A 25,124-nucleotide genomic window follows, 5' to 3' on the forward strand; every position below is an offset into this window, starting at 1 on the left:
TTCTAATTTCTCCTCACCCTCTGGACATTGTTTCTACTCTCTGTTCTTGTCCTTTAACTGTAGTCTTGTTTTCCCTAGAATTCTAGCCTCATCATGTAAAACTCAAATTCATTTGAGTTTATTATCTGCCATTATATTGTCCACTTTCTATCCTTGTGTTCCTCATGTAACATCACCACTAATTTACCTGTTCAGGGTAAAACTTCAGCATTCTTTTTGATTCTCCTGCCCACTGGCTGTCCCCTAACCCACACACACATATGCACACAGACACACACACACACACACACACACACACGCGCGCGCGCGCGCGTGCCTTTTTGTAAGTCTCCAGCTACTAGACCAATTGCATCATTCCACTTCTGCTTCCTTCACCTGGGCCTGTATTATATTTAGCCTACTTTGTTTCTACAAATTTCAACATGATCTACTTGCCTGAAATTGCTTCACTCTACACAGTGATTCAACAATAGAGTAATCAGAAGCAATAAAAATAAGAAAATGAGCATGTCAAATCCCAGCTAAAAACCTCTGTAACTCTCAGCTCCCAGAAGACTGTATTCAAATCTTCTTTCTCTCCTGCCACATTTCACTATTGACACCAACTAGACTGTCATTGTTTAAGTGAGCCATGATTTTCTATGCCTCCCATTATGCAAATGTTCCCCTCTACCACCCTAAGCTGGCTTTCCCTAAACTGGCAAACTGTCCTTCTCCTCTCTTGGCTCCCATAGTTGTAAATGCCTCAAGGATGGCTGCTCACCATTTGTTATTACAATGGTCTAAAATGTCAGCCATCCCACTATCTGCAGATTGGCAGCTTTGAATACATCATATTTGCTCAATAAGTGTTTTCATTATGTGTTAATGAATAAACGAATGTCTTGAATTTCAAACGTGAGAATATGGAACAAAAATAACATAGAGACAGGGCCACTGGGAAAAAAGTTGTTTTGGAGTGAAGAATGGATACCACTGTCCACCTTATACAATGAATTAATGATGAATATATACTAATAATGTGCATAATAGTTGAATAGAAAGTATAAATTTCCAGAAGCCAACAGTGCTATAGATCTGAAGCTCACTTATTAATAATAAACATGTACTGAATAATGATTGTGAAGTACAGCTGAATAAGAAAGTACAAATTTCCAGAAAGCATTTAAATGCTACAGATCTGTGGCTCAACTGAGGTTGCAGGGCCAGAGACAGTGAAGAGTACATCATCTCACGAAAGCTGATAGTTAAACCCATACACAAAAGAGTTTTCCAAAGCACAGTCTTATACTTTGGGGAAATATGTTGCAAGGTGATAAAAGACACTGGTAAAGAGAAGGTTTGTGAGCAGGAAGGAAAAGAGGACACATAGGGATGAAGGCCAGGAGATGAGATGCACTTTGTATTTCCTCTAACGATGGCCCCATTTCTTCCACTCTATGGGTGACTGAGAAATATTACTTAAATTAATGGAATTTCTGAGGTCACTATGAATGGAGGATAGATTTCAGAATATTAAGAATATCAGAATATCAAGGCAATACAACATGGTAAGGAACTGTAGAGAACAGATGTAGATCTCTGAGATAGAGGCAGGAGGTTAGGGAGACCTAGAGCTTACTGAAGAAGTTTTGTTGCCAAAAAAGCAGAGAAAAGCAAACGTAGATTGAGTATCTTTGGAACGATGGTATAGATCTGTGCATAATTAAAGGTAGATGGTGAGACACCCTTACCTTTACCTGTAGTTCACAGGGACACATATTAGGGCTTCCCTGTCGTCTTTTCCAATAGTTATTAGATCTAAGACCTGTCATTCTGTGAGATGATTCGTTAACTGAGATCTAGAGCCCTGTCTTACAGTTTTCTTATGTCTCCTGTAGTGCTTCAAACAAAGAGAGCTACAAAATGGGATTTTAGTAATTCAATGTTTGAATTAAAATGACCACAGTTTTGTTGCTCATTCCTGGAGAGAATGTAGTATTATCATCTTACAACGATTAATAAAATGGCAACCAGAACCACAGGTTTGAGAAATGGGTAAAACACAATTTCATTTCTAGAGCCTCATTTAGACTTGTGGGGATAGGTTGATCACCTGTTGGCATACCAGGAATAACACTGGACCCTCAGGGACTTCATACCATCTAATTCCTATTGATGATTTTTAACCTGTACTGAGTTTTTGAGATGGTGAAAGATGGTGTTATTGGACAAGTGTCCAGATATAGAGGATTAAAGTGGAGACTGACTCTATATAGGGGCAGAGTTACAAATGATAGCACAGGTACTGAATGAGAATAAGGTCCTATTTAGAAGCCTCCAGAAATTAGAAAACTAATGAACACTACAGTAAACACAAAAATGAAATGTTCTAAGAAAAGGAGTTAATGATGGTATATTATCTGCAAACCTGCTTATCAGTTTTAATTATTTTCCAAGCTGTGCCATGTCTTAAATGATACTCAAATCTGTCTAATGTTTTCAGTGCTTGCCTCCAAAAATGGTTTAATTTTAGCAAAACCCTCCCAAGATCTCTCAAATGATAAGGCAAACCAGTGCAAACATCTATAGGGTACATCTACTGAGATGTATTCAAACTGCTATTCATTCTATTATTACAAGGTAATAACTGAGTTTAAAGGATTTTGAAATATTAGGAAATGTTCATGTGTCTAGGTAGCTAAAACTCATCCTACATAAATATAAGCTAACATTTTAAGTATAAATGCTTCCATTAAAAATTTAATTCTCACTTTTCTCAGACAGTGTATTCTCTGGGAAAAATAAATGTTTCTTTTCAAGAGTGACAGGGTACTCAAGTTAAATCTACCATTTATCTTCAGCTTGTATAATTTTCCTCACTGTTCTTTCTAACATAGAGAATGATGCAGTTGAACAAATGTCATTGGTTTTATCATGTCATTAATCGACCAACTGATTTTCTATAGAAGCTCCCTCTTTCCTTTGCTCATCATTATACTTACATATCACTGGCAATGGAGGAGTTCCGGGACATAGACTTTGGAGACAGGTCATAATCACTGTCGGATCGATACAGAAAGGACTCACGACGTTGACTGTGGACAAAGTTTGCTTGGAGAATTAGCCCAGATCCTGGGCTGGTCATGGGATCCAAGGGACTCCGTCCCGCAGATGTGCCATTGTCCACATCAAAACTGTGAAAGAAGGAGAAGGAATAAAATTGTTATGAACACTTGCATGTTGATATTTCAGTAAAGGGAGATTCTCAGTTTAGGAAGTCACTGTGAAAACATTTCCAGCAGCTGATTCCCACTATTTAAAAAATTTAATATTAAAACACACAAAAGTAAAAAAAAATGACACATTGACTTCATATACTTATCTTCCTTAAGCTTTGGATACTTTTGTTAACCAACTAGATTCAAGACATGTGTCTGTCTAAATTTGAGTTAAAAAGGAACCATTCTGCAAAGAATAGTTCTACTAAGTACATTCTACTAAGGAACCATTTACTAAGAATAGTTCCACTAAATTTCTTTTAGGAAAAGAACAAATACATAGGAATTCTGTAACTATTTGGGTTCAGTTCAACAAGTTCCCATTATAAGCCTAATATCCTTGCTTCCCCAAACCTAGGCTTTTTCCCCCTCCTGCCTACACCCATCCAAACACGATTTCAGCTGTATCCACTTCCCTCCATCCCCAAAGCTGATATATTAAGTTCAAGATTTCATCAACTATCATCTACACTTTTATAACAGCTGTTAAGTTAGTTGCTTGGATCCATTTTCCTCTCTGTACTGTGTGAAGAGTCTGCTTAGAGTGTAAATCCGACCATGATCTTTGTCAATTCAAAACCTTTCAGTAGTTCACTATTGTCCTCAGGATAAAGTCCAAATTTTTCAGCTGGACCGAGAGTCTGAACTATCCATTTTCAGTTGCAATTAACGATTTTCCCAGCCTCAACATGCAACCTTATTCCATCAGCCACTTTATGATCCACTCTATTGAACCACCACCTCATTGTCTCAGGCCATCACTACCTAATCTTCTGCTCCCCTTACTACTCAATCCTCTTATCCCCCAACACATTGTTACTCATCCTTGAGGACTTAACCACTACCTGAAAGGCTGCCCTGATGCCCCCCACCTTTATGAGATGCCTTTCTCTTGTTCCCAAGGCATCTTCCCACTTCCTATTGGTAGCATTTACAATGAACTGAAAATGCTTCCCACTTGGTCTCCATTCCTAGACTGTGAGTTCTCTGAGAATGGAGATTCAGAGTGTCCTTAGCACTTTGCATGGCACCTCAGAAACCTTTACTAAGTGATTTGAATAGATGACTGAATAAATAGAAGGCACTGTGCTCGACAGTACAGATTTTAGAGGTGGGAAAAGACAAAACTACAAAGTTCTTAACTTCACAGTCCTTTCAATTGGGATAAACTTTTCTACAATGAGCTTTTCTAATCAGGTATCAGTCAGTATAAAGTCAAGTCTCACATGCTCTTATGAGAGGACTGTAATAACTCAGATAGCCCAGTACGTATGTGGTTTAAAAAATTGTTGGATGAATAAAAAAATAAGTGAATTCAAGTTTAGTTTTATCAATGGTTTTCCCTTTACAGGCTTTACCCCAACTATTAACTAGCTAATATAAAAACATTCTTTTATTTTCTCCATTGGAGTTATTTTTAAATTTTTTTTCCATTGGAGTTATTAATAAATGGTGTTATGACCCAAGAATGGCGGTCAATGTGGAAGATCAGTGAAGGGCTTGATGTCTTATGAATCTACAACTGAATAAGAAACATTGACTCCACATTAATCTAATAAAATAAATGAATGAATGAATGAATGCATGCATGAATGAATGAAAAACTCATAATCTAGCTTGGCCATTCATAAATAAGTTTTTCCAAATTAAATTTTTTAAGACTTGCATCACTAGGAATCGAGTTCCTCAGTGGTTTAGTGCCTGCCTTCGGCCCAGGGCATGATCCTGGAGTCCTGGGATTGAGTCCCATGTCGGGCTCCTTGCATGCAGCCTGCTTCTCCCCATGCCTATGTCTCTGTCTCTGTCTCTGTGTCTTTCATGAATAAATACAATCTTAAAAAAAAAAAGACTTGCATCACTTTATAGATGTATTTATTTGGTCACAAAAGACAATGAGAAGTTATCAAGTTGAACACTCATTTTATAGACACAGATACCAGCTCCTAGAAAAGGTAATTGATCGGGCAGCCCCGGTGGCGCAGCAGTTTAGCGCCGCCTGCAGCCCAGGGCGTGATCCTGGAGACCCTGGATGGAGTCCCATGTCAGGCTCTCTGTATGATGCCTGCTTCTCCCTCTGCCTGTGTCTCTGCCTCTCTCTGTCTCTATGAATAAAATAATAATAATAATAATAATAATAATAATAATAATAAGATATCTGTGCAAATATTTTTAAAAAAAGGTAATTGACCAAAGTTACTGAGCTAACTATATTTAATCCTCTACTGTTTCTGAAGCTCTTCCAGCTCTAATAAATAATTATGTAAACCATAAATGTATGTTAGCAACTGACACACACAACCAGGGGACATCTGTTTCATCTGGACAAGGCACTTCATGCATGTGGGGCTTTGGGCAATCCTGAGGAAGGCCAGAAGAAGAAAGGATCTCCAATCATGAGAGATTTATTCAGGACCTCAAGCAAGCCCTTCTTGGATACGCTTAATTAAATATGCACTTACTAAGCACCTTTTATGAGCACACTGAGATACAAAAATAAAAGTGATAAGATAAATCCAAGCTGGGTTTAATCCAGACTTCTGAGAAGTTTTCATATGATAGTAGTAAGAGGGCTTCTGAAGGCATTTACTATTCAGCTAAAAGACACCAAAGTTCTTTGAATGGGAAGGGAAAAGGGGGAGATTTCTGCACTGGGGAACAAGAACAAGCTGCACAGTCACTGCAGCTCTTTAATATGAAGAGGACCTAATGTGAACACATAAGAAAATGTTTCTATTTCCCTTCAATATCAAGATGGTCTTACTGTTTTAAAAAGTAAAATATATTTCACTGATATTCATAAGAAGAAATATAAGAAATACAGGAGTATGATTCTTGGTTTGGTTTTTCTCAGTGCAACTGGGTCATACCAATATAATCCTCTCAAAATCAGTAAATTCTTTTCTATTATTAGAATTTTTCCAATTAAATTAAGCAACTTCTTAAACTTTCCATCGTAAGATTTGGGGAAAAATAATGCTATGTATCTTAAAATATTTTATAGTGTTCACAATAATGCTACTTATTAAAACCAAAAATTTATTAATAGGTCAACAAAATGCTTGAAAGGGGATATTCTAGAGGCTTTGTTATTTTTCTTTGTAGGCTGTAATATAACAATGTGTCCACTAGATGGAGACCGCTACCTAAAGGAACATCTACTGTATATAAAGGCCAAAACTAATTTTTAATGTCCTGAAAAAAAACCTTTAGTGATTATCCCCAAAATAAAACCTGATGATCTATAGGAAGTGATTATCAAAGGTTGGTAAAATTATATTAACTAGTAAATGTCAGTATTAGCTTTACAGATTGAGAATGATCAAAAAAAGTTGTCCCTGATATTTTATTAGACATTTACTTTTACTTAAAACCAAAAATACTGAGCAGCTCTGTTTTTCAAAAATTAGAACTAAGGAGCTTCCTTGAGAGAAACAGGTCTGGGACAAATCAAGACAGTTTTGCTTTACTCAGTAAGTAAATTAACTGAGAGTTAATTTAGGCTGAAAATACAGATAGGTTCACATAAGCTACTTATTTTTGAAAAATAACTTATAAACAGTCCATGTCATGGCATTATTAATAAAACAAGAAGTACAATGAGGGTTAACCCTAACCTTAGATACTGAACCCAAAGAGACCAGCTGTGAACTTCCTAAGCACATGCTTTGGCAAACAATTCCATATCACGAATCCTCTTTTGATTCATGGCCAAAGAGATAGAGTCCAAGTAAAAGATTAGCAGAAGCTTGGGAAAGTAAAGGAGGAATTGGGAAGGGTAATAATGCTGATGGTGATAATAGTAATCGTAATGATGATAATGACAGTTAAACTTTTGGTACACTTTCTATGAGCCAGACATTGTGCTCTGTGCTTTATATACATTATCTCATTTGAATCCCCACAATAACCCTTTGAAGTAGGCATTATATTTTCCACTTGGCCAATGAGTAATCTGAATCATGGAGAAGTGCCCGTACGTTAAGTACTGTGTTCAAGGTTATGCAGTTTGTAAGTGGGTTTTAAACTCAAGCTGATTCCAGAGCCTGGTAGGACGATCCCTGTGTGCATGTCTCTATTGCGAAGCCACCTACTATCAGAAAAGTACAGGAACATCTCTTAGCTCCATCGCCTGGATGGAACTTCAAATGTCAACTCTTTGAAAGGATTATTCATATATAAGATTTAACCTTAATAGAGCTGCCATGCTGAGCCTAATTCTGGGACTCCGCCTTTCTAAGTCCCCAAATTTCGGGATTTGCCACATTTCCAAATTTTTCTGGTGTTGAATACAACAGTATCGTGTAAAAGAGTGTCTGCTCTAACCCATCTGGTGCGTTTCTTTACTGAGTTTAAGAGTTCATTTGGAATAAGGACAGTCAGTGGGTCTGTGGAAGGTCTTGGCAAATGCAACTAAGTGAGACGCTCTGTTATTCTACACGTTTGCTGTCCCTAATGCAGTTCAGAAGGCATCTGTGGAGAAACACTGATGCAGCTGTGGATAGCCCCCCGGGAGGGGGTGGTAGAAGCAATGCTCAGCTGGTCTGTTGCAATCAGAACTGTTAAAGGCCACATGCAACTAGCACTACTCAGGACCCTTCACTCCACAGGCCCGCCCCTTTCTTTGGACCCCATTCCACACAAAAACCAAACAGATAATAGACAAACTGACCAAACAACCAAACTGCTCCCTCTCTCTCCATACTGTGCCATGTTGGGGGAATTACTGGCTACTTGTCCTGACCTACTTCCCTTCAGCTTCCTTCACTGCCCCCACAGTTTGTGTGTACTGATCTTGAAATTATTTGCTTGGAGTCATGTCCCATCCTTTGGCCTGATGCTAGACCCTGCTTCTGGTTTAAATATACTGCATTTCTTCTTGGCCATTATTTGGGCTCTCACCTGAGCCATGGTCCTGCTCCTGTGCTGGGCAAACAGCTCATCTCATGTAGCCTGACCTTCAGGACCTTGCATTTCCAGTGTGGAGCCCAAAGGAGGTGGGACACATGAAGACTCCCGGGGAGCAGCTGCTGGGAGCCCCTATCAACAGATGTCCCATTATCAAAGCATCTGTGAAGAGCTCCCAAGGGAAGACTCTTGAGAAAACTAGCAGCTGCTGAAAGCTTTATGCTGGTGGGAACCCTGGAAGTCTCCACTAGTGCCGGGAGCATCTAAGAGCTGCCTCTGCCACTGTGTATTAAGAACACTGGCATGTTGACAATAAAGATCTTATTGCTCCCTGTCAAGGGTAGGGAGATTCTCCAAATGTACCTGTTAAAACATTAACTTGGGAGATAGAAAAAGTGGGTTAAATTTCAAATCTTGGTTCTGCCAGTTTCTGGTTGCATGTTCTTGGGTAAGTTACTGTACCTCGCTAAACCTCCAGTTCGGATAAGGAGAATTGCAGGGCCTTGCTCCAGGGCCGTGGAAGGGATTAGAAGAAAAAAGGTTTGGAAAGCATTTAGCACACTGCCTGGCAGCTAGTACGTTCCCGGTATTTAGCAGCGATTGTCATTTTTATTGTTATTGCTGTTTGTCTTTGAGAGGGACTTTCCTTCTCGGCCATTCTATATACTTGAATACACTGCTTTGGGAAGAACCTAAAGGGAGAGATGAGAGAGAAAGGGAACCGGGAGGGCTGGGCAGCACAGCCACCTGAATCAAACCTGGGGAGGCAGTGAGGTGAGAGACACTGCAGCCAGATTGCTCTTCCAGCTTCAGCTGCTGTTCTGTCCCCACCCAACTCCATGATTCCAGTGTGATAACATCTGGGGAGAGGGTGGAGACAGCTGATTTTTCTCAAGATATTCCTCACGGAGGAGAAAGCACTATTTCCTGCTAGGGCCTGTGGAGGGCATAGAGGTCCCAACAACCTGGGTGGGGTTCCTGCTGGTTATAATGAGAATCTAATGAGCAAAAACAGTCCTTCAGATCTCAGGTCTCCAGCCACTGGGTGTACTCGGGGGACCCCGAATCACAAATACATTGCTGTTATCTTCCTATGCCCGACTCTCCCGGGTACACTGCAGCCCATGCTGTCTCTATAATGAATCCATTCTGGTGCTTTGTCACTTGGTGGGGTGGGGGTGGGCGGAGGGGTTGATTTATCAGCAAGCTTAATGTAAGTTTGCCCGGAGCTGGGTAATTAGTTTAAAATACTTTTTAAAAAAAAATATTTTTTTCTCCTTATAATAAATATTTTTCCCATTGTTATCCATATCACAAGGCTATGAAACCTGTTTCTAATAAATGCCAGTGGTATAAGTCAAACAGCTTCTTTGGAGTAAAGATAATCCTACTTCTGAAGGTTCCCCATTTTAATATTTACTTAGCTCAGATTATCTATAGAAGTGAGATTGTAGCAAAAAGCACTTTACAGTGATATGCACGAAGGGCATTCTTTTCCAGTCAATCAAAAACTGCATCTTTAAATAGGACACCCAGGCAGGGCTTTAGCCACACTGGTGGATTATACAGCTAAGTGATGGTATGCATTGCTAGTTTGCATCATACTTCTATTTGCACAGAGGATTACCATGTGAGCACAGGAACATTTCACCCTTTGTTTTCACAGATGTTTTTTTACAAACAAAAGTTTGGCGCAAAGGTGAAAGGTGTACCCTTATTTATGAGTAAAAAAAATCAAGTGATCTCTGGAAACCCACATCACTTGTTTGTGACTTGTCAATGACACTCCCAAGCGTCACTGGGCAATAAAAGATCCCAGATGAGAATGACAGCGTACATTTACTGTTTGGACTGCAAGCCAGAAGGGACAAGCTGGATTCGGGCAGTAGGTTTTTGCCAAATGGGATAGCAAGAGGCCAAGATTGCTGAAACCTGTTTGTTAGCTCTAAAACTTTAAACGTCCAAACCAAGAATTGTTTTACTTGAGATTCATCAGATATTTTTCAATGATCATTTTCAAGGAATCTCTTCTTAAATGAGATTCTGCTCAACCAAGGCTCTCGATGAGGTCCTCATATGGAGCAAGGGGTGGGGGTGAGTCACCCGCAAAACCTGCAGGCGCGGGCTGAGGCCCCAACTGGCAGCAATTCCCTGCAAACAACAAACGGTCCGGGTCATCACGACGGATTTCCCCTGATTTATGGCTCACAACGGGACGTGTCTGTCTTCATACTTGTTGGTGGGCCTTAGTTTATATTACAAAAGTCATTCGGGCTTCTCCATGATTGAGAATAAGAGAGGCAAGCATGGGAGTCTTTCCCTTGCAACCCGTTTTCATCTGTGATCCCCAAACAAAGGGTACGGAAGAGATGGGGGGGGGCCGCAAAGACCCGAGCATCAGATGCAATCCTGCAAGTTTTGCTCGGTTTTTCTTTCCCTGTGTTGCATTTAAGGGGTTACTGCCAGTTAACCAGGTGGAAGTGTTTTCTGAATTTATTTTTCTGTGATTCAGAGCAACTGAGATGGCTTTGATATGCCCAGAGTGGAATCCTACTATTGAAGGGTGTGCCCCCTTCTTCTCCCCCACACACGTTTCTTCTTTGTGCTGCAGACAGAGGGATACTGCTAAGGTGTCATCAGATCTCTGCCACCGTGCTCGCTGTCCTCCAGCAGCTTCCAACGTTATTAGGAGAAACTACTAGGTCCCCACTGTGGCTTCTGGCCTTCTCTCAGTGATCTGGGTCTCTCGGGCCTCTCTAATCTTACCTCTTTCCCTCTTGCTCACTCTGCCTCAATCTCATTGCCGCCTGGCAGGTTTTTGAACACATGGGAGCGTCCTCTCCTCAGGGCTTTTGCACTTGAAGTTCCCTCTGCCCCCAGTACTCTCTACCCACATATCCGCTCAGTGTCACCTTCGTGAAAAGATATTCCTGGGCTACTCTATTTAAAATTGTCACCCTAATCTGGCATTTTCTAGCCTCCTAGTGGGAGGAGCTATTGCGCACTGCTGGTGGGAATGTAAACTGGTTTAGCCATTATGGGAAACAGCTAGGGGGTTCCTGAAGAAATTGAAAATGGAACTATCATCTGCGATCCAGCATTCCCACTTCAGGGTATATATCCGAAGGAAATGAAATCACTATTTCGAAGAAGTCTCTGCACTCCCACATTCACTGAAGCATTATTTACAATAGTCAAGTCATATAAACAACCAAAGTGTCTATCAACCGATGAATGGATTAAAACAATGGAATATTATTCAGCTATAAAAAAGAGGAAATCCTGCCCTTTATAACAATATGGATGAAATCCGAGGGCGTTATGCTAAGTGAAACAAATCAGAAAGAAAAAGTCAAATACTGTATGAATACATATGTGGACACCAAAAGGAAAACAGACTCACAGATACAGAGAACAGGTTGGTGGTTGCCAGGGGCAGAGGGAAGGTCAGGGAAAGAGTGAAGGCGGTCAAAGGCACAAACTTCTAGTTATGAGAAAGTGCAGGTATGTAACGTACAACATTGTGACGATAGGTGATAATACTGTATTAAATATTCAAAAATTGCTAACAGTAAATTTTAGAAGCTCTCACCATACACACACACACACACACACACACACACACACCCGGAACAGGATGTCACTATGCAAAGTAATAAATGTGGTAACTAATCTTCTGTTGGTAAGCATTTTATATATAAAACAGTGAAAAATATATATAAAACTACTGTACCATACACCTTAAACTTACACAATGTCTTATGTGAATTATGTCTCAGTAACACTGGAAAAAAAATTTAATTGACAGAAAAAAATTAAGGAAATTCCTACTCTAATCTTCTAGACCTTTCTAGCTTCTTTTTCACATTTATTTTTCCTGCACAGCATTTATCAGGTTGTGATAAGCCTTATTATTTTGTTTATCTTATTCTCCCTGTTAGAATGTAACCTCTACCAAGGCAAAGATTTTTATCTATTTTGGTCATTTATGTGTCCCCAGCACTTAATGTCTGTTGCATAGTAGTTCCTTAAGAAATACCTGTATTATGAATGCATTAATATCTTTAGATGCAGCACTACTCATTATATCCTCATTATTTACCATGGTTACCTGTGTGGCTCTACTTCAAATGGACTTTATTATTATTTTTCACTTTGGCCAGAAATCGGTCGCTTTTTAAAAGAAAGAATCCTATCAACTAATGAGATTGATTAGTTTTCTTGAAGAAATTATCTGGAAAGGCACTTAGAAGGCTGGGGTGTTAAAAGGCATTTTAATGTGATTTTTAAAAAGATTTTATTTACTTATTCATGAAAGAGAGAGAGACAGAGAGAGAGGCAGAGACAGGCAGAGGGAGAAGCAGGCTCCATGCAGGGAGCCCGACGTGGGACTCGATCCCGGATCTCCAGGATCACGCCCTGGGCTGAAGGTGGTGCTAAACCACTGAGCCACCCTGGCTGTCCCAATATGAATTATTTTGACTAACTTTCTGTCTGACCAATAGTCAGCCTCAGGATCAGGGGTGGGATCCATGTTTTGTGGCACATGAAGGTTAAAAAATTTTGAGAATCTGCTTTGAGAAAAATAATACCAAAAAATCTTACTTTTGCTAATCTTATAGAACCTGTTACCATGTGAAGTTGCTAGTAGCCTTCCCTCCCAGACCTTGGAAAGGCCCAGGCCAATGACGGGCTCTGAGCTCAAGTTCCATTCATTCCCTAGTTGATTTGCACGTGAGGCAATGACAAAGCAGGAGAAGACAGGAAAAACACCAGAATGACTGAAATTGGAAATGTAGAATCATATTTTTTCATAAAAAGGTGAATTATTGGGCAGCCTGGGTGGCTCAGCATTTTAGCGCCACCTTCAGCCCAGGGCCTGATCCTGGAGACCTGGGATCGAGTCCCACGTCGGGCTCCTGCATGGAGCCTGCTTCTCCCTCTGCCCGTGTCTCTGCCTCTCTCTCTCCCTCTCTGTGTCTCGAATGAATAAATAAATAAATAAAAATCTTTAAAAAAAAAAGGGTGAATTATTCTAGAGGTTGTTTTTCCTTCATCCTTTTTTTCTTATTTGTTTATTGATGTATCTATTTTTTCAATTTTCAAAGCTTACTCATATTTTTCAGATTTTTTTCTTGCTATTTGCACATGTGTATACTTCTAGATTAGTGATTATCAGCTGTCCTGGGGGCTGGAGGAGTGATTCTACTAGGTAGGATCTCAGAATCACTTTGAAGGTTGAAGAAGGTTAGAATCACTTTAAACTATAACTGTCACACAGAGATTATGATTAACTTTTTGAGGGGTGGGCTTTTAAAATGAGGTTCTTAGTTTCATTCCTGGTTATTCATGTATTTAAACTGATCAAAAAAAAAATAAACTGATCAAAAAATTAATTTCTAAATGGCTTCACTGATGGACTAAGAATTATTAAATTATGAATGACTCCTTTGTGAAAATACTTACCACTTAAAATATATATATCAAGTAGATTAAGCCTAGGCAAAATTATAACTGAAAACAAAAACTGTAACAGTTCTACTAAAAATGCCTTTAAAAATATAACCGAAATCTAATTTTTTTTCCACTAATGGATATAAAAACTCATACACCATGTTTTTCTCTGGGTCTGGACTCTCCCTCAAACAGGTCAGGAAACAATTTACCAGCCATACTATTAAATCTATTTTGGAGAAGTGATATTACTCCATTTCCAACCTCAATGATCCAAACAGATGGGTTTTTCCACTTTGATGGGGGTAGAAGAGAACATAGAAGGGCTTCAGAGAGCTGTGCAGCCTTTATTACATACCATTTCTTCAATTCTACCAGGGCAAAGCAGTTATAAAGACTTTTACCCTATGATAGTTATAAACAAGTAGTCTCTTCTGCAATTCTTTAAAAATGTATCACAGAGAGTAAAATGCTCACACCAAACAGCACACATCTCATTGCATTTACAGGCACACTGAAATTAGCTTTCCTTTGTGATTCCTTATACTGGGTGAATTGTACATGCTTACAAATTATCCTTCAAAGATTTAAAGACATTGGAACGGACAGCCAAAAAGCTGTGGGGCCCACTTCAACAATGATTTTAAAGAGTAAAGATATTTTTTGTATTTCCATGAAATAGCTTTGTATATAATCCTGTCTAAAGACAAAACAATCTTGGAAAAGCATAGAATTTAATCATCAGGACCGTGAATGTGGCATATTCTGCTTGTGGTCTGCCAAATTCCATTCTCTGCTTGTTCCTGGGCATACAAGAAGTCTTCCTTTCTATGCTTCTTTTGCAATTAGATTTGGTCACATCACTGAACGTGAGCAGATATATCTGTATGCCACTTTCAGGACTGGCTCACAATTCTTCCACATGCTCATCTATGGACTCTTTCTCCTGCCAGCTGGATGCAGGGAGTGCTAAGGCCATGAAGGATGGTAGAAACACAAAATGGGAGGATCCTGGCACTTGAATGAGAGCAAGAAGAGCTGCCCTGCCCCCCAAACATGATCTAGACAGTTACTTGATGAAAACCACTTATTTTTTATAAGACTTGCTTTGGGGGTTCATGTGTCAGCACAGTAACATCTAATACATTACATTATATCAAACTAAATTGGCAGTACTGAAAGTAAAACTGTCAAATGTTTCACGTTTGATCTACCTCTGGCTTAAAATAATAATAATAATAATAATAATAATAATAATAATAATAATAATAGGAGGAGGAAGAGGAGAAGGAGGAGGAGGAGGAGGAGGAGGAGGAGGAGGAAGTTGTTCCCCAAAGAGGCCCAAGTGAAACCCACTATCTATTTCATTCTTTAATTCTACCATTTTTTTTATACTTCATTTGGTTCCCCACTCCCCTTGCTCTTTTTCGGTTGCACATATTTTCATTTAGACATTTCTTCTCATCCAAGTGTTTAAGTGTTAGAGAATAAGTTTATAATCATTACACACAAGTGTAATTGTTCTGTAAAGAGCAAAAGCCAATCCCTTTCTGTTCTGCCTTGATGCCAATCAGAAAAGCTGGAGACAATCAGTTCAAGCATGCAGTTGACGCATGAATGTGTCTCTGAATCATAGAAGAGATGCAGGAAGACAGGAGTCTGCTGCCCTCAGGATCTGGAGCCATGCTCCACTTGAGTCAATGAGGTCTCTGAAGTGCCAGATCCAGCTAGGCTGGCATTATTTAGAACGGGATTCCAGACCAAAATGTTATTCTGAACGTGTACATTTCTAGGAATATGGGCCAGAGACTTTAGGAAAAAAATCCTAGGAAGATTTCATGGCTTACCTAGTTCTAGAATAGAACTACTCTTTACTGCAGTCTAGCTCACTTGCAAGGAATAAGGGCTGAGTGGGTTCTTCAGGCTGGGAACATTGTGGGTTGAACCAGAAGCCTAAGGCCCTTCCTGTTCTGAACTCAGACTAAACGGAAAGTTAGATGTACTTCAGAGAAAGGAAAGGAAATTACCTGAGGCATTCTCTTGGCTACATAGCTTCTGAAATAATGGAGTGGAGTTCAGTTTTTGGTTGCCTTCACTAAGCTTCAGTGTATCTCTGATATGAGAAAGCATTTTGTTATACCATAGAGATAAAAATCAAATGACCAATACATTCTGAAGGTGACATATTCTGCAAATATTCATCAACCATTTACTATTGCCAGACACTGTTGGGCAGGAATGAAGTTCATTGGGAAGACACAGGACTAGCAGTTGCAGTGAGTTTCTGCTTCTAAATAAAAATAGGACTTTTTTCCCTCAGGACAACCAAATTCATGGTGAGACTGTTCATAAATCCTATTGACCTGCCAAGTCCATAGCTAAGAGAAATGCGTGGCTACTTTTGAAGTACATTTGACCACTTGTCAACTCACTGCAAGTTGTCAAGCAATGTTATTGCTGACCTCCTTTGCTTTGACATTAACTGTTTTTGAAAAAAGTTAAATTTTCCTTTTTTAGCCATTAAAATTCCTTTCATATTTATGCAATGATATATTTCAAATATGTGGATATAATCATCCATTTCTGCCAACTTGTCCATTTTCTGGATGGATTCTGATATTCAACTGTGTAGATTTTGTCTTTCTTCTCCTTTATAGGAGCATTCTGTATAATGCTGGCTCCCATTTTTCGATTATTTCCCATTTATACTCCTTTTAAAAAATGACTTAGGCTTCTATACTGGAGTTAAAATTTAAAAACTTAAAAAAATAACTTAACACTTTTTTGGGATAGGTGAAATGAGTGAAAGGAGTCAGGAGGCACAAACTTCCAGTTATAAATAAGTCATGGGAATGTAATCTACAGCATGGTGACTATAATCAATAACACTGTAGTGCATATTTGAAAGTTGTCAACAGAATAAATCTTAAAAGTTCTTGTACACAAGAGAAAAATTTTTTTTTGTAATTTTGTGTGGTGATAGATGGTAATTGCACTTACTGTGATCACTGAGCAGTATATGCATATCAAATCATTATGTTGTACATTTGAAACTAATATAATGTTATTCATCAATTATACTTCTATTAAAAAGACAAAAAAAGACATACTTTTTTTTTTTTTTTAAGAAAGAGAGAGAGAAAGCAAGCGTGCTTACATGTGAGCAGGGGGTCGGGGAGCAGAGGGAGAGGGAGAGACAATCTTAAGCAGACTCTGTATTGAGTGCTGAGCCCAGGGCCCCACATGGGGCTCCATCTCACAACCTGAGATCATGACCTGTTTGGAACTGATACTTAACCTACTGGGCCACCCAGGTGCCCCAAGACTTACACTTTTTTTAAGAGGGGAGTCCAAAATGGTACATAAAGGTTTAAGGACAGTGGTAAACAGGGCCATCTGTAATGGGACAGCCTTTCAACCCAACGAAGACTTCTCTAACTGCCTATAAATGGTCATGCCAGAAATTTTAAATATAGTATTTCCTCATAGGAACTGTAAATGTTTTGATTCCTGGCCTATAAAATATTTAGTACTACATTGTACCACCATAGTGTAATATGTGAATAGAATCTCTATCTCTAGCCTACCTATATAAGTGAGTACCACTGGTAGATAATTTAATTTCAAATTTACTTTTATTGAAAATAAGTTTTATAAAATAAATTGCTCTCTTTCATATTAAGCTACTAAGAGGTCTAAAAAAAGAACAGATGTCAACTTTTTAAACTTAGTTTGTAAGGAAAAACCCCAAACATGACTATATGCTTTGCTAACTTTGAAAATTTGGACAATAGGTTTAGAGATGCCTGCACTTGTACTTCACGAAATCCACATTGGAGTATAAGCATTTATTCAGTGTAGGTACCTTTCTTGCTTTTTTTTTCTCTTTAGAACTTAAAAAAACAAACAAACTAAAAATGTGACTTTTTTTTTTACCCTTATCTTTGCCTGTAAAATTCAGAACTAGAAATTAAAATGGACAAGAGGGAAAAAAAAATCCAAACCACAGCTATGCTGCTTCTGCTCTTGGCTTCTTTGTACACAGCTATCCTTTGATGGGGTTCAGAGCAGGTTGCCCCAGAAGGTGTCACTTTTGCGTGTGGATTATTTTAGCAATTAAGGCCTAACAGACTCAAGAGGAGCTTTTCACCTCCCCTTTGAGTCCCTAAAAAAAAAAAAAAAAAAAAAAAAAAAATGTAGCTAGGGAGTCTGTACCAAGGAGAGAGCTATTACCAAAGAGAGCTTTCTACATCAGAAAGACACCTGCATGGCAGGGAAAACATGTGTTTACCAAACATTTGTTCTTCCCATCTTCCTGTGGGTTGTCTTTCTTTTCTTTGAAGCCCCAAGCCCCTACAGCCTTCTCCTCAAGTCGGTCAGGAGGCCTTATAAGCCTCAATACCTGTCTTTGACCCTCCCGTGTCTATGTGAGGCTCTTTTATGGACAAAATTAAATTTGTTTTTCTCCCATTAATCTGTCTTAAGTCAATTTATTATTATTATTAGGTCAGCCAAAACACCTAGAAGGGAAGAAGGAAAAGTTTTCCTCCCCCATGCCTTTAAACCTGGAGTGTAATTATGAGTTTGAACACCACGTTTGCCACTAATGTACTTGGTCCTTCCGGCAGGCAGGCAAATCATCCCTTGGGCCCTGTGGGTGCTTCAGCCGTTTGCCTTGCCTGTGAGCTCCAGCTGTGCCTCCAATTATGACTGGAGTATGATGACCTGTCCTGAGGAAACAAAGGAGTTCCTCCTGAAGGCCTTTCCCTCCTGTGCTTCTGGCACAGTCTCACAGTGTTTCTAAAGCCCTTTCATTGCCATTGTTCTGTGGAAGTCACACAGTGACCCTGGGCACTAGGCTGGGGGTGGGGGTGTGTGTGTGGATTCTTATCCTTTTTGCGAAGAGGAAGCTGAGAGTCAGGAAGGGGGGCAATGGTTTGTCCAGAGTCTCACTCATTTAAGTGGCTGTGTTATGATTCAAACCGAAATCTTCTGATCTTTGGACTAAAGAATTAAGTGGAAGATTGAACAATTGGATTAGTTTTATAATTTCATAAAACTGGAAACAAAGGCAAATTCTCATTCTAATGTCCCCCATTAGAACTCGCTGTGAGATATTATCTGGCTGCCTTGAGCACAATGTTCAAAACCTTTGCGTAGAATGTGACATTTTGCTGAAATGAATGGATGTGTTTACAGGTCTCTAAATAATAGTATGACAAAATCTTAAGAGGGATTCTAGTAAGGGTCCTCCACATTGGCTACCTTGTTAATCATCTTAACCACATTGTGATGGCTTACCCATTTGGTAAATGTTTAATAATACTTGGGGGAGGATACAGCAAACAATGTGGTTAAACTTATTTAAATACATTACAGACCAGCTTTGCAAAACAAAGACGGTCCTATTTCTTACTTTAAGGAATTTTTGAGAAAAAAGGAACGTATTTCTTCGTAACAGAAGGATGAGAACTGACCCTGAGCCATAGCACTGAGCCATAGCCCTGAGTTTTCAGTTCAAACTCCTCTACCAACTAGTTGTGACTTTGGCACAACTTGACTTTTGACAATTACTGACTTTTCTGGGACTCAGTAATTTTTTATAACATAAAAAGAATGACTACCAGTCATTCTGATTATTAATCTGCACACTACTCAAGAAAGACTTTTAAAAATAAATATACATTCTGTGGCACTTGAGTAGCTCAGCCAGTTAAGCATCTCACTCTTGATGTCAGCTCAGGTCCTGACCTCAGGGTCCTGGGATCAAGCACTGAAACAGGCCCTGTGCTTAGAGGGGAGCCTGCCTGAGGTTCTCTCTCACTCTCTCTCTCTGCTTGCATGCACATACTCTCTAAATAAATATCTGTTTTAAAAATACAGATTCTTAGGCCTTCTTTTGAATACTCTTGAATGAGTAGATCTGGGATTGGACTCAGGACTCTGTATTTTTAGAGAGCTGTCCAAGAGATTGGATGTGTTGTCAAGTGAGGAACACCAGATTTGTCTGCAAGGCCCCTTCCAGCTTTAGCATTGCTGTTTTCAACTGCACAGCATTGAATTCCTATTCACAAGTGAGTGCTCCCTTGGGAGGCAAGGCCTTCAGATCCAAAGCTGTTCTCAACCAAATTATCACGCCAGCTTCCTAGGGGGTGTCCCTGTTCCCATGTCCTATTGTTCTACATCCTTCTCCATACTGCTGTCAGGATTTTGTATGTACATTGGCCCCACTCATCCATGGTTTCCCTTGCTGTAGTTTCAGTTACCCAGGGTCAAGCACAGTCTGGAAGCAGGTGATCCTCCATTTGACATATCATCAGGTCAATAGTAGCCTAATGCTATGTCACAATGACTACATCTTCGCCTCACTGCATCCTGTCACACAGGCATTTTATCATTTCACATCATCACAGAAGAATAAGAGTGAATACAGTACAATATGTTGAGAGAGCCCATATTCACATAACTTTTTTTTACAGTATCTTGTTATAATTGTTCTATTTTGTTAATTATTTTTGTTAGTCTCTTATAAATTAAACTCCTCATAGGTTTGTATGTATAGGGAAAAACATAGTATGCGTAGGGTTTGGTCCCACCTGCAGTTTCAGGCATGCACTGGGAGGCTTGGAATGTTTGCCCCTGGAAAACAGGGGACAATGGAATTGAATGGAAGTAAGACAGAGAGGACCAAGGGAAAAGATGAAGGAAAGAAAGAAGAGAGGGCCAGAAGGAGAGGGGAGGTAAATTGAAATGGTGAGAAAATGTGATTATGTTGCTTCCTTGAATAACTACTTTTGTAGTTATTCAAACTATTATGTGAGGCCAAAGCGAGCACTGTAGTTACTCAAACTATAAAAGAAGATTAAAATTCATTTTTTTAAGATTAAAATTCTTTATCATGATATTTAAGTTACTTTAAAATCTGGACCCAACCCCCTTCAAATCTCAGTTCTGGTCTCTCCAAAGATACTTTTGTTCATGCTGTTCTTACACATTTTACACATGATGGAGTTTTATCCGATTCCCACCATTTCTACCCATGAAATCTTGCTTATTTTTCAAAGCTCTAGGCATACTAAACAACGTGTGTCCAGTTCTCGCTCCCGCAATTCCAAACATCTTATTTAGGTCCTCAATTCAGGGTATTCCAACTGGCTTTAGAGACCTTTCTCCCCTTACCAACTGCCTCAGGCCAGCTATTTGGGGTCAGGAGGCTACAAACCATTTACTTTAATCATCATAATAAAATAACATTTACATAGTGTTTTACTATTTACCAAATGCTTTTGCATCCTTTATTTTATTTGCTCACATATCCAAGAAAGCCATTTTATTGTCACCTCCTATTTTATAGATGATAAAATTGCAACTCAGAGAAATCCAATGACTTGCTAGTTAAGGATGTAGCTGAGACTTGAACTTTGATGCTATGAATTTGAATCTTGTACTTTCTCTATATGGCCTAACAAGACATTAGCAGACAGCAGATGCTCTATAAATGCCTATTAAACAATTAGGTGAATAAAGGTGAGAAGAGGCATCATGGTATAGTGGGAAAATAACGGACTCTGGTGACAGAGAAATTCTTTGCATCTTGAATCTGCCACTTGCTAATTGGAAAATGTTATATAAGTTACTTAATCTGCCTGAACTTCTGTTTCCTCATGTATGGCATGAAGAAATAATACTGCCCTCATAAAGTTGTGTGTGTGTACACACGAATGCACACGCATGTGTGTGTGTGAACTCAGTAATATAAAATCTGAAATGCACTTTCTCCAGTGGGAGGACACAGTAAGGACTCATATGTTGGCTTGTTAACTTTGTATGAGAGGCTGTCATTCTATTATCAACTGTGCTTGAGGTCTGTGCGTATGCCTACCTGTGGAGGGTAGCCAGCTTCTAATAATTTAACCTCTCCTCTTCAGAGAACATAACAAAGCACTGTATCCTGTTGGTTAAGGACACAAGGGCAAGGCAGTTCAGGTTCCAAACTTGACTCTCTCCTTTATTCAGCTCTGTGAGCTTGGCCGAGTTATTTGACCTTCCTCTGCCTCAGTTTCCTCTTCCATGAAATAGGGAAAACAGTATTTAGAAAACAGATTTACAGTCCTGGCATGTGATCAGGACTCTGTAAACACTGGCTATTTCCTGTGTCACAGAAAGGCACTTAGCTAATAAAAAGCGTGCTTAGCATAAGGAGAGAAGATTTTTCCTTTGTGTTTCTCAGCCAAATGTACTGATTACTTCTGTAAACTAGGAACAGAAGTAATACTATAACCTTGTCATTTCCAGGTGGATTACTACATAATGTATTTACATGAGTATTCGGGCAACAGGTTTGAGTTCACAAATCTGTAGAAAAAAGAAATGAGAGCATGAGTTTTGTACTTAAACACAGTGAAATACCAGTTCTCATGGATTTATGAATGAAGGAGGAAAAACAAATCATTTGACCTGCTACTGACTTCGACGCTGTCATTTCAAATAACAAAATCTGCCTCTTCCTTGACCCAGCTCTCCTACCTAAGAGAAGAAACCAGAAGGAGAACAGAGTACTATAATTTTTAAATTAAAAAAAAATATATTTAATGTATTTTTGTGAGAGAGAGAGTGAGCACCAGAGGGAGAAAGGTCAGTGGGGAGCCTGACTCAGGACTCCGGGCTAGATCCTGGAACTCTGGGATCATGGGCTGGGTCCTGAAGGTAGACACCCAACCAATGGAGCCACCCAGAAGTCCCACAGGGTGCCATACTTTAGAAACGGTTCCTCTGAATCAGAGTTGTCCCTTTTGAATACTTTATCAAAGGCTCCATTTCACCTGAGAAATCTTACATGTTTCAAAATAGTCGAACATTGTAATAAAAATATGTGCCACCTGTATTGCCAAAATAATGTCAAGCAAAATGCAGTAAATCTCTCTCGGTTTCCAGTTTTGCATATAGTGTGAGGTAAAAGCAGAGGTATTTTTGATGGTAAGATGGCTAAGTAATGTGAGATTGGTGTCCTTGGGAGTAACTAGAAACCTGAGCTGTTTATTGCATAGAGATAATGTTTTGTGTCCTCTACTGATGTTAAGATTACCTCAGAAAAGTTATCTTTGGAATGGTGGCGATTAAGCTGCTTATGGAAGGCCAGGTATTCCTGTTACCAAAATAAATACCTCTTAAGTAATGGCAAACATGGAAAAGGAACCACAGAAGGTGGTTTTTTTCTCACCTTCATGCTGGAGTTCTGTTTGGTAACACAGGCCAACGATTCTGGGAGCCCAGTATTTAAATCTACCACATGGCGGGGGGGGGGGGGGGGGAGTACCAGAGCTCTAACTGTTATGTGTGTGGATATAGCCATGCTCTCTGCTAGATGCTTCAAACCTGGGCTGGTGTCCCTGAGAGAAAGTGTGGTCTGGAACATCTTTCACACCTTGGGTAACAGCGATTAGTTTGCTGAAAGGTCTCTCCACTGGAGACCCGACTATCTGTCAAGCTCTCTAACTCTGCTCCCTGCTGCTGCATTCCTGGACAGAACTGGAGCTCATAGCTTAGCAGCTAGCCCTCTGACAGCCTCACATGGGCCAGTCACTGTCCACAGGAACCCTACCGCTCCTACCCTCTGGGCCTTTGTTCAAGGATAACACAAGAATAATAGATAACTATAAGAGAGAACATTCTATTCTTAGCATTTCGTATCTTTTGTCTCACTTGATTATTACTAAGTTGGATAAAGAAATGGTGCTCAGAGAAGTAACTTGTCTGAAGTTCATGTTTTCATCCATTATACTTTAGTGCTTCTCTAGGGTCCCTTCTCTAGGTCCCTTACAAATAAATAATACATAAATAAATTTTAAAAAAGAAAGAAGAAAGAAAAAAAGGATCTGGTTAATCAAAACTAAGTCTTCAGATGCTAGTTAACTCCCCCCAACCATCCTATCTTAGCAGAAATCACATGGGCTTTGGAATCAGATCTGGATTTGAATGAGCTCTGTTCCTTGCCAGCCCTGAGACCCTAAGCAAAAGCTACTTAGTCTCTCTGAACCTGAGATTTCACACTTGTTGAAATGGATTATAAAACATTCACATTTCTTTCTAAGGGATCCCTGGGTTGCCCAGTGGTTTGGCGCCTGCCTTTGGCCCAGGGCGTGATCCTGGAGTCCTGGGATCGAGTCCTGCATCGGGCTCCCTGCATGGAGCCTGCTTCTCCCTCTGTCTATGTCTCTGCCTCTCTCTGTGACTCTCATGAATAAATAAATAAAATCTTTAAAAAATAAAATAAAATAAAACATTCACATTTAGAAAGCCAATATGGGCTATGAGTGTAAAAGCGCCCAAGACTGTGTTTTCAAAGTGGTACATGTTCAGTAAATGTTAATTCCCTTTTTATTCTTTCTCCTTTAAATATAACACAATTTCCATCTATTTCTTTGATATTTCGATAAGATGGTCTTAATGTGGTTCACCACATGTACCTTGAGCTCAGCTAAACGCTAACGAAATGATCATTTGCAAGCCTTCCAGCCACTGAAACTAATGGCCAACACCCAATCTCCTCAGCTGAGACAGTTCACCTCTATTTTTAATGGAGGTTTTAGTATATTTATAGTTTCTATCATAAAAAAATTCTGTGATTACTTTGACTCCAAGACTTCTTTACAGTGGCTATGCCTTTGTTAGAGCAGAGCAGAGATGGAGAGGATGTGACTTTGATCTTGGTTCCAAAAAAAAAAGGAGGGAAATCTTACTACTATCAACTAGTTAACTCTTTATTATTGAATAACATATTCCAATCCATGTCTAGGGTAACAGGCCAGTTTTAGCAAGATAAGATAAAGCTCCTGGAATGTTCCAAATTTATGATTTCTTTGTCCCTGAGCTCACCTCTTACTTTCCTGCATCTCTTCTAGTCCTATGAATATTTGATGTGTTGTATAAGTTTTATTTTATCAACCCTGTGTTTTGGCCCAAGGAGAGATGTGGTCAAATGGTAATGGTAGTGAGTGGCACATGTCTATGAAGCACCAAGCTCTCAGCTCCAGACCTGCAGATCTTCTTGGTGAACTATTCAAGTTGTTAAACTGACGGCGCAGGTATAGATTCTCCAGAGGTACAGAACAGATTGTTTCTGCCCAGGCTGTTCTAATAAAAGTCCACACATACAGCCACCCTGTGCAGAGAGTTTCAAGTTTTGGAGATTGGTGTCCAATCTCCAAAATCAGAGATCCCTTTAAGAATCAAATGACTTGAAAATCTTCGCAAATATGGGCTTCAGGGAAAAAAAAAATCATAAACACACACATATCCCTTTGGACATAATTCTGGAAAGTTCAGTATGGCCTAGTGATTAAACCTAAGGACTGTAGAGTCAGGAAGCCTCTGTTAGCACCCTCATTCTGCTGCGATGTAGTTACAGACCTTCTGCAAGTTATTTAACCTTCTTAAATTTTATGTTCCTCATCTTCAAAATGGAAATAAATACAGTACCTGTCTGACAGGGCCATTATAGGGTTT

General features: G+C 39.4%; 1 protein-coding gene across 13 annotated transcripts in view; it reads right to left on the bottom strand.

Moving 5' to 3' along the window:
- The window catches only part of PDE4D (phosphodiesterase 4D), a 1,379,610-nt gene that overhangs the window by 225,869 nt on the left and 1,128,617 nt on the right, over positions 1-25,124 (bottom strand). For all 13 annotated transcript variants that reach the window (XM_041765463.1, XM_041765464.1, XM_041765467.1 and 10 more), the window contains one exon: positions 2,985-3,176. In XM_041765463.1, coding sequence (XP_041621397.1) covers positions 2,985-3,176 — 192 coding nt within the window. The remainder of the gene's footprint in view (positions 1-2,984; positions 3,177-25,124) is intronic.

This window comes from Vulpes lagopus, chromosome 8 (genome assembly GCF_018345385.1).
Source record: "Vulpes lagopus strain Blue_001 chromosome 8, ASM1834538v1, whole genome shotgun sequence".
Taxonomy (NCBI): domain Eukaryota; kingdom Metazoa; phylum Chordata; class Mammalia; order Carnivora; family Canidae; genus Vulpes; species Vulpes lagopus.